This window comes from Taeniopygia guttata, chromosome Z (genome assembly GCF_048771995.1).
Source record: "Taeniopygia guttata chromosome Z, bTaeGut7.mat, whole genome shotgun sequence".
Lineage (NCBI taxonomy): Eukaryota > Metazoa > Chordata > Aves > Passeriformes > Estrildidae > Taeniopygia > Taeniopygia guttata.
The window spans coordinates 47,584,502-47,593,585 of NC_133063.1; the positions used below are offsets into that span (position 1 = coordinate 47,584,502).

At 56.7% G+C, this 9,084-nt stretch overlaps 1 protein-coding gene and 1 long non-coding RNA gene across 4 annotated transcripts; one reads left to right on the forward strand and one right to left on the reverse strand.

The window, feature by feature from the left end:
• Nucleotides 1–1,583: 1,583 nt before the first annotated feature.
• LOC115491018 (uncharacterized) lies at nt 1,584–3,889 on the reverse strand. Of its 3 annotated transcripts, XR_003956977.4 has the most exons (3): nt 3,298–3,887; nt 2,612–2,839; nt 1,584–2,359 (listed from the first exon to the last, which is right to left on the reverse strand). It is a non-coding gene; the product is annotated as an uncharacterized lncRNA (long non-coding RNA). The 3 variants fall into 3 exon arrangements; XR_012052885.1 differs by lacking the exon at nt 2,612–2,839 and having other exon boundaries at nt 3,298–3,889; XR_003956976.4 differs by having other exon boundaries at nt 2,612–3,889.
• On the forward strand, nt 3,888–8,626 carry LOC115491017 (gamma-secretase subunit Aph-1b). Its single transcript, XM_030258015.4, has 7 exons — nt 3,888–4,127; nt 5,038–5,208; nt 6,277–6,350; nt 6,521–6,643; nt 7,002–7,129; nt 7,362–7,485; nt 7,718–8,626. The coding sequence occupies exons 1-7, from the start codon at nt 4,015–4,017 to the stop codon at nt 7,753–7,755; spliced, it is 771 nt and encodes a 256-aa protein (XP_030113875.1). The 5' UTR covers nt 3,888–4,014; the 3' UTR covers nt 7,756–8,626.
• The last annotated feature ends 458 nt before the right edge of the window (nt 8,627–9,084 follow it).

Below are 9,084 nucleotides of genomic sequence, written 5' to 3' on the forward strand. Positions count from 1 at the left end.
TTTTGTGGTTCTAAGGCCACAAAAAAAAGGTTTCTACAGCAGGGAAAAAAGCTCCCTGTGCATGGGGTGCTCATCTTTAGTGCATCTTCCCAAGGTCATAAAGTCTGCTGTGAGCTGGAGCCTCTCACCCTAGGCCTGGAGGAGCTAGAGGGGAGGACAGTACACGGTGTCTTGGACTGCTGAGCTGTCCCTGCGTCAGGGCTGGAGCTCCTCCTTGGGCCCGCCTTCCTCTTCTGCAGTGCATCAGCTGAGGCATTCCTGTTGTTTAGTCAAAGCACCTTCCAGGCAGGGAATTGTCTGTCTTCAAAAAGAACCAGCATGTAAAAGGACCTCTACCCTGGAAGCCGGCACCCTGCACTGCGAACGAGCCTGCCCTGTGCCCCGGTCAGGGTGTGTCCCAGTGCCCAGCCTCTGAGCGCTCTTCGCCTTCCGGCTGGGACAAAGAGCCCTTTCACACCCACTGTTTTTTCCCCATTAGTTGCTGCTGCCTCCTGGTTTGGACCAGTCCACTTGACTTAACTGTTTGTACCTCGCTGCAAGGAACTTTTTATTCCTTTGAACTGCCTTTGATTTGGCAGTGATATCCTGACTGCTGTTCCTGGATGATGCTCAGCCTGAGAAAGACATGGGCTATGTCACAGTTCAGCAAAGCTTTGCATTTCCTCTATTCTTCCACCCATCTTTTTCCCCTCTGGCCTCACAGAGAAATAGGTAAGCCACGGAAAGCTCTGGCAACATGGGACACTGTGAAACTGCTGGCATGGAAGCACGTCTCCTCACAGGTGTCACAGCCTGACACTGGGGACTGAAGTGCCTGTGCCCTGCTCCCTTCCTCTCTCTCCACCTCTTCCATGGAATTTCAGCCTTTGGATTTCTTTATTTTGGCCTGGCAGACTGAAGATGTCCCTAGAGAGCTTTCAGCCCTGCTGTTGGTTGCCACCCTATTGATATACCAGCACATTAACTTTCAGCAGCCTCTCACCTCTACTCTCTGCTCCAGTTTTCTCATCTCTCCAGTGCCTCATTTAATCTCTGGATTCTTGCCGTTCAATGCCCTTGAACTACATGGTGAAGTGGCAGGACCAACACAAAGAGCATCTGAGATACTCTGATGAGACTTGTCAAGCTGTGCAGAGCCAGGCACAGACTACTGCCACTCCTTAGTCCTCCCTTCATCTAGAGCTTAAGACATTGGGGTGAAGGCCAGAAAAACTGTGTTGCCAAATTGTGAGGGTTTTGCAAAGCTCTGTGGGATTTCAAAACAGGTCAGGCCCCCTAAATCCAAGTGCCACACAAATCTCCCAGTCCCCAAATCCATATTACTGACTTGTCAAAGTCAGCAGAGGACAAGGCAGATGGAGGGAAGCATGGATGGCCATGACCACGTGGTGCCATCTCAGTTTTGTATGAGCATGCCCCATATGCAGTGCTTGGGGCTGTGAGAGTGGAGTGTGCAGTACAGGGGGACATGTGGCCTCTGCTCCACTGGCTCAGGGGATCTGGGAGCAGTCCTGGAGCATCTCTGCTGCAGCATAGGCCTACAACAGGGTTACAGGTAGAAAGGGACTCTTGGAGACAATTCATTGCATTGGTTTAGCAGTTGTTGGTGACAAGGTTTATTGCCTTTCAGAGCAAAAGAAAATAAATTAAAAAACACTTGTTATCAGGGTTCTGTTACGCCTTTGTTGCAGGATGTCTTCCATATGTTGATGTTTATAGTCTTTGTAGATTGGGCAGGAACATAATTTTAGTAAACTTCATAGTATTACCTCAGAAGATGATAAAATTACTGGTCTTGATTCTATCACGCTGGTCCATGCTTCAAGTGCTGGGCAGGTCCTGCTTTAGAATCACATAATAGCTAGGGTCAGAAGGGATCGCTAAAGATCACTGCCACAATGAGGAGGGGCACGCTCAACTAAATCATGTTACTCACAGCCCCATCCAGCCTTAGCTTGAATGTTTCCATTGGTCATGGATGGGGTGATCACAATACCATTGTGGGCACCTTTGAACTTCTTCTAGCCATCGTCCTCCTTCTTGCTGCTGGGGCTCTCCTGCTCCCTGCAGCTGGCAGAGGCATGCTTCCTTTGTCCAGCCAGCAGCTCACAGTGACCAGGACAAGGGCTGATACAGCACCTTAAAACAGCCACTGTTGCTGCACTGCAGAAAGGAGTGGGGCTTCCATGGTGCCCCTCTTCCCCTCTATCACCTGCAGCAGCCAAATCATCTCATGATGCAGATATTCCTCACACTCTTTCATCCGTCTGGCTGTGTCCACATTGGCCCGGTCATAGTGCTGCAGTCTGGGCTGGATGGTCAGCAGACCCAGGAAGAACACAACTCTTGGAGCCAAGGCCTGGTGGATGGAAAGAGAACTTATCAGGTCTGGGTGGGAGGCAGCAGGGGGCTGGGGACACCCAGGATGTCCCCAAAGCCTCTCTGAGCACCTGCCACCATTAAGAACCCTAAGCTTCTCTTCCAGCCCCAAGCACAGTTCTGTGGCCTGTCCTGTCCTGCCCTGAGGCACTTGTGTTTCTTCTCCTTAGAAACGCCCTGGGCACTGCCCCCATCCCTATCTAGTCCAGCATTCCTCTGCATGCACACTCACTGGTCACCAGAATCCAGGTGTGGTGGGCTGGGGCAGCCTGCTGATGTCCCTGGTGACACCTCCTGCTGTGACCCATCTTCCCTGACGCTGCAGCCACCAGAGCCGCATCTCCCAGCTGGCAAGCCCCAGCCTTCGTCTCCATCCTTCAGTGGGTCCTGGCCGTCCTCACCCAGGAGCAAGCTCCCAGAGGCTCTCTTGGCCAAGCAGGCAGAACCCCTGGGGCTGTAACTGTAACACAGGGGTTGTAAGTGGATGTCCCTGGCTTACAGAGTGAGACGTGACTTCCTCTGGGCCAGGTGGGCTGATTCTGGGCTGTTTTGCAGTTATGAAATCTTTAAGCAGGGACAAAACTATTCCCCTCTCTCCTCCTCTGGGATCCCTTGTGCTGGGGCACGACTTGGCATCGTAAACCCTGGCAATCAAGCCAAGTACCAGTCATGTCCCTGGAACAAGTGGAAAAGATCCTGTGATTCCTGCTTCCAGCTACCAACTTGCTGGCTGCGAGGGCAAGCCCATGAACTGGTGGGGATATGCCAGGACCTACATCTCACTGCTCCCCTGGGATTTCCCTGTTTCAGGAAAGCCCTCTGTACTCCACGTTGGAGTGCTCCGCCTCTTACAAAGAGGGCCTGTTTTTCCATGATGTAACAACAGCCTTTCCAGACCCCTCAAAAGCCTCCTCTGACCTTGCTGCATGTGTGCCAAGACTGGCATGGGTGCAGTGTTTCTGCCGGTTCAGCAGGACTTTACAGGCAGTGCCCCTGTCCAAAGTCTCCTGCAGGCAGAAAGGCTGCGTCTTGGGGAGTGGATGTCTGTAAGCAGGAAGCGCACTGAAGAGCCTTTCGGTGTCAACCCCGTAGAAATGGGGTTGGACTGGCGGTCCCAAGCGGAGGGAGCACACAGCCACTGCGGGTGGGGCAGCCTGCACGCCTCGCCCAGCCCCTGCTGCTGGGGGCCCGCGCAGGCCCCGCTCTCGGGGTGGCCGTGGGGACGAGGACAAGCTCCCCTGGGCCGCGTCCCCACAGGGTCACGGGACGTGCCGAGCTGGGAGGGACCCACGGGATCATCGAGACCAGCTCCTGCTCCTGCACAGGCTCCCCGGGGTCACACCGTGCGCCGGAGAGCGTTCCCCAGACGCTTCCTGAGCTCCGCCAGCCTGGTGCCGCGACCCCTTCCCGGGGAGCCGCGCCGGTGCCGGGGCGCTCCGCCCGGGCCTTCCCGCACCCCGCCCCGCCCGGAGTGACGGGCCGGGCCCGCCCCGGGACGCCGCTTCCGCCGCCGGCGGCGCGCGCACGCCTGGCGTCATCGGCCCCGGAAGGGCGGCGGAGGGGGAAGGGGCCGCGGGGCCCGTCCGGTCCGAGCTCCGGGTCCGACCCCGGTCCCGTGTCCCCGCTCCCGCCGAAATGACGCTCGCCGTCTTCTTCGGGTGCACCTTTATCGCCTTCGGGCCCGCCTTCGGCCTCTTCATCTTCACCATCGCCCGCGACCCGCTCCGCATCATCATCCTCATCGCCGGGTCAGTCAGCGATGGGGGCTCTGGTGCGGCCGTGCTGTGGGACCAGGATGGCTCCGGGAGCGGTGTGGGCGTGGCGGGGCGCCGTGACCGGCCACGGTGCTGCTGCCAGAACCATCGTGGTGGGGGCACTGATTCTGCTGTTGGTGCTGGTTCGGATGTAATGGGCTGCTGGTCGCAGCGCCTCGATACGATCACTGTAATCGAGACAGGGGTGCTGGTACCGATGATGGTGCTGGTACCAGTATGGGCGTGACAGGAGTGCTGGTACCAGTATGGGTGTGACAGGGTGGTGGTGGCATCAGGGGTGTGATAGGCATGTGACTGGTACTGGCTAAGGCACCGTCGTGGCTGCAGCAGGCACACCAGTGCCCGTGCTGGTGCTGTTGTGGGCTCACTGGAGTCACCAGTGCCCGTGCTGGTGCTGTTGTGGGCTCACTGGAGTCACCAGTGCCCGTGCTGGTGCTGTTGCTTGCATGAGAGGAGCACCAGTATTGCTTCTGTTACTGTCACAGCACATCCTAGACACAAGAACTCCTACAGTGCCAGTGGAGGGTTGGCAATGGTACTGGTGTGTCTGTGCAGCTGGGAAACTGGTACCAGTACCACTGTGGCTCCAGAAGGATGTGGTAGTGGAAGTGGTACTGCTATGGATATGACCCTGGCACAGGTGCTGGTACTGATGTGGGCACAACAGGGGCACTGGTGCCAGTTCTGGTAACCAGTGGGGCAGATGTGCATGCACAGCACAGTAATGAGACCCATAGAGGTACCACCTGCCCAGCATTGGTACCAGAATGGCACTGGTGCTGGTTGGAGAGTGTGCAAGGCTGGGGCACAGCTGCCAGTGCCAGTCCCAGCGCGGCAGGGGCTCTGGCACAGCACCGGTGCCAGCAAGCTCTGTCTCTTACAGGGCTTTCTTCTGGCTGGTGTCACTGCTGCTCTCATCCCTCATCTGGTTTATCGCAGTGAAAGCCAGCGACCCCCAGGATGAGCGGCTGCAGAAGGGGCTCCTGATTTTTGGGGTGATGTTCTCTGTGCTGCTGCAGGAGGCCTTCCGCTTCCTTTACTACAAGCTCCTCAGGTAATGGCATCTCCCCCACTGTGCCAGTGCTGCTGGATGGTCTTCCCAGCTGTGGTGGTGCCAGATTTCACCTGTGAGCTGCTGGACTGGGGGCAGTGTCAATTGTGGCAGGAAGCTGCCTCAGTGCTTACCCTGAGCACATGGGTGGCACCTGTTTTGGTGTGTTGACCTTAGTGGGTCTCAGGTGGTGGGGCAGAGCAGCCTGAAGATCTGAAGGATCTGGTGCCCTGACCAGGCCAGGTCACAGTCTCAGAGCAGCCTGGGCAACTTCCAGCCTTCCTGATTCCATTGTCTTGGGGCGCAGGGGTTTTTGCTGCCAGGGGAGCATGTGCTGCACCCTGTCCTGTGGGTGGACAGACACTGTGCTGGGACAGGGCAGGCAGGCACAGGGAGGTGTCCTTCATACTTCCCGGTCTTCCTGGGAGAATTCTGGAGGGGAGCCGTGTCGACACGCTCCCTGCGGCAGGGCACTGCTGGAGGCAGGCAGGCAGAGGGTAGCAGACCTCCATGGAGCAGCCTCTGACATAAAACCACTGTGTTTCCTGTGCCTTGTGGATCTCCGGTCCCAAGCACTGCTGTCCTCCCTAGGCTGAGGACCTGCCTGGCATCCTCCTTACCTGTCACACCTCTAGTTGGCACAAATTATGAAGCCTCTCCTCTCACAGTTTCTCTCCCCATTGAATTGTCCTAACTCTTTGAGCTCTTCCTGCACCTCCTCCATTGTTAGTCAACATGTTCTTTTAAGTGTGGAGATCAGGTACAGCCTCCCACGCCTGCAGTGGGGCTGCTTTCCATGCGGGGGTGCTGCTTGTCTTACACTCAACGTCCTGCTCACACCAGCCCTGCTCTGCTGCGCTGGCTGGCACCCACATTCCTCTCTGGAAAATCTTTCTATGTGGCCTCACATGATTTTCACATGCCTGGTTTGTCTGGTGGTACAGTCACAATCTCCGTGGTGGGTGTTGTTCGAGGTGTTGCAGGGAAGGTGGCATGGTGCAGAGTGCACATGCACAATGCCTTGGGAGGTGGTTTGGCTGTGCTGGGATCCATTGTGCTCTCACTCCACAGGAAGGCCATTGAGGGGCTGGTGGCCCTCAGTGAGGACGGCTGCTCCCCCATTTCCATTCAGCAAATGGCATATGGTGAGTGCTGTGCAGAGTAGAGCACCTTGACCATGGGGCAGGGGGGAGGTTGGGCAGGGCTGAGCATGGTGCTGGGAGCAAAAGGAGATTTCTCATGCCAAAGCTCACTCACAGGTGTGTGGGGTGACCCGTGGAAGGTTCAGAGCTTAACAGTGTTCCCGTCCCGGCAGTGGCTGGCGTGGGCTTTGGTCTCATGAGTGGCGCCTTCTCCATGATCAATCTCCTGGCAGATGCGTTAGGGCCTGGCACTGTGGGCATCCATGGGGATTCACAGCTGTATTTCCTGACCTCAGGTGAGTAACTGGCACCCTTCGCTCACATCTCTGCCCCACCTCAGAGGCAGCAGATGAGGTGCTGTAGTTTTCCCCTCTTACATTGCCTTGTCCATGCTGCACCCTCACCTGTCTGGGACCCTTATAATCCCCTGTCACATATCTCTGTGGCAAACCCTTCTTGATGTTCCCTGTGACCCTCCCTGCTCTTCTTTCCATGTCTCCCACATGTAGAGTCTGACCCAGCACCTCCCAGTCCAGCCAAGCTGTTTCTCTACACCCCGCCTCCCCCTTTACTGATCCTCTCCATCTCTTCCCCAAGTCTGCAGGCTAGGTCAAGTGGGTGATTCCCTGGTGACACCTCTGCTTCTCCCTGCAGCTTTTATGACCATGGTGCTGATTTTCCTTCACACCTTCTGGGGAATCCTCTTCTTTCATGGCTGTGAGCACCGGCGCTGGTGGGAGATCACAGCAGTCGTTATCATGCATCTCACTGTTTCGGGGTTGGTGAGTAACTGGGAACAGGGCTCTGTGCTGGGACCTGTATTCAGGGTACTGGTCCCTGTGCTGGAAGGAAATAGCCTTTGGCGCTAGCAGAGGAGCTGGCCCTTCACAAACCAAATCCTGGAGTTGCTGCTGCCTGTCCCACTCCATTCTCTGAGGTGATGACCCTGCCACACATCCTGTCCCTGTCGTCTCCTGCCTGCTCACCCTTCTCTTCTTGTGCCTCTCTCTGCAGTCATTTTGCAACCCCCTGTACGTGGGCAGCCTGGTGCCCTCCTACCTGCTGATGGCTGCTGCTGCTACCTGGGCTTACCTACTCTCGGGTGGATCTGCGCAGAACCTGCGGCGCTTCCTGCTTTGTAAGTGCTGCTCCAGAAAGGGGTGGGCGACGCTTTGGGTCTCATGGGGTACCAGGACTGGTGCTGGGATGCTGAGAGGTTGTTCTGATAGCTCGAGCAAGGGTATCATCCCCTTGTCTCCTAGAGCAGAGGAGCAGGTGGTTTTTGAGACCACGCTCAGGTTGTTGCCTCTCTGGGAGAAGTGGGGTAGAGTTTGGTGAAAATTCACTGCTTCTCTTCTTGGTTCCTGCAGGTTTACGGAGCGGAGCAAGCCCCCAGCCAGGATCCTGAGGCCCTGCAGGATGTTCCTATCCCCAGCCACCCCTCCCCTCCCCTCCCATCCTGGCGGCAGGATCGGGCATCACCTTCTTTGCAATATCTTTTCTCCTGGACTGGGGGACCCTGGCCAGCCCTGGTGGGGCAGGCACTGGGGTCCATCTGTGGCAGCCAGCCAACCAGCGTGGCTGAGACTGGCTCACTCCAACGCCCCTTTGGGAGTCTCCATAAAACACCTCAGTTTTGGGGGACCCAACTTTGCTGGCCCTGCTGTGAGCTCAGCCCCAGTTAGCCTGCCTGTGACTGCCGGAGGCTTGAGCCCAAAGAAACTTCGCTTCTCCCCCCGCTGCCACAGATGTGCTTCCCCCCATGCCACGGCAGGGGGCTGCATTGCCTCCTCACTGCAGGGTGGAGGAAGGGGCTTTGCAAAGTGCTGCCGTGCCCTGGGTCGTGGCTGACTGCTGTAGTGCTCTTTTCTCCACCTCCCTGCCCAGACCTGCTGCCCCAGGAGCCACAGCCCTGGTAGGGCTGAGCTGGCATCCATGTACAGCAGGATGGTGCTGGGGGACCTGTGGGTACTGACACCATGCAGGATGGGAGGAGGAGAGGGAAGAAGACAGTATCCAAAGGACCCAGTGGGCATGGAGGATGGTGGAGGGCTTGGGAGGAGATGCAATGCCACAGCTGTTGCCGGCACAGATTTGGGAGGGGGTTCAAGGGACCATTCCAATGGATCATTGCCCTCTCCTGTTCTTGGGGATTTTCAGGCGGGTACCAGCCCTGGTTCTGTGCCACAGGGCTGGGAGGGAGAAACTGCCATCGGGCTGAAAAGGCAGTTTTATCCACAGTGGGCTTTTATACCAATAAAATTAAGTACCACAGACAAGCAGGGTTCTGTGTGGCCAGCAGCGCTGCCCTTGTGGGGAGGGTACAAGCAGTGGTAACAATGGGTTGTGCTGCTGTGACTGGAGCAGGCTGGTCTGGCAGTTGCAGACCCCATTTGCCTGCAGGCCTTGCTCCTGCTCTGTCCATCCTAACAGTGGCTGAGCTCTAATTTTACAGCTTTGGGGTGGATCCTCTCCTCTCCCAGACAGGGCCAGTTTATTTCAGTTTTGTCATGGCCATAAAGCTCCCTGGGACTCGGCTCCAGTTCCACAGGAGCCATCATGAAAGGTGGGAAGTAGCCACCGATTTAGGGTTTTCGTGGCTAATCTAGGTATGATAAAGCCAGAGGTGGTCTGGGTGGGGGCTGGCCAGCAAGCAAGTGGTGGCTCTGCCACCTTCAGCTCTGCCTTTTTTCAGCCTTACCAAGCCACAGCTATGTTTTTCCAATGCTTTGCACAA

Bases quoted from the DNA above. Each gene is read 5' to 3' on its own strand.
- LOC115491017 (XM_030258015.4), top strand. From the start codon at position 4,015: ATGACGCTCGCCGTCTTCTTCGGGTGCACCTTTATCGCCTTCGGGCCC. The intron at 5,209-6,276 runs GTAATGGCATCT...CTCACTCCACAG, and splicing joins CTTTACTACAAGCTCCTCAG to GAAGGCCATTGAGGGGCTGG. The intron at 6,351-6,520 runs GTGAGTGCTGTG...CCGTCCCGGCAG, and splicing joins CATTCAGCAAATGGCATATG to TGGCTGGCGTGGGCTTTGGT.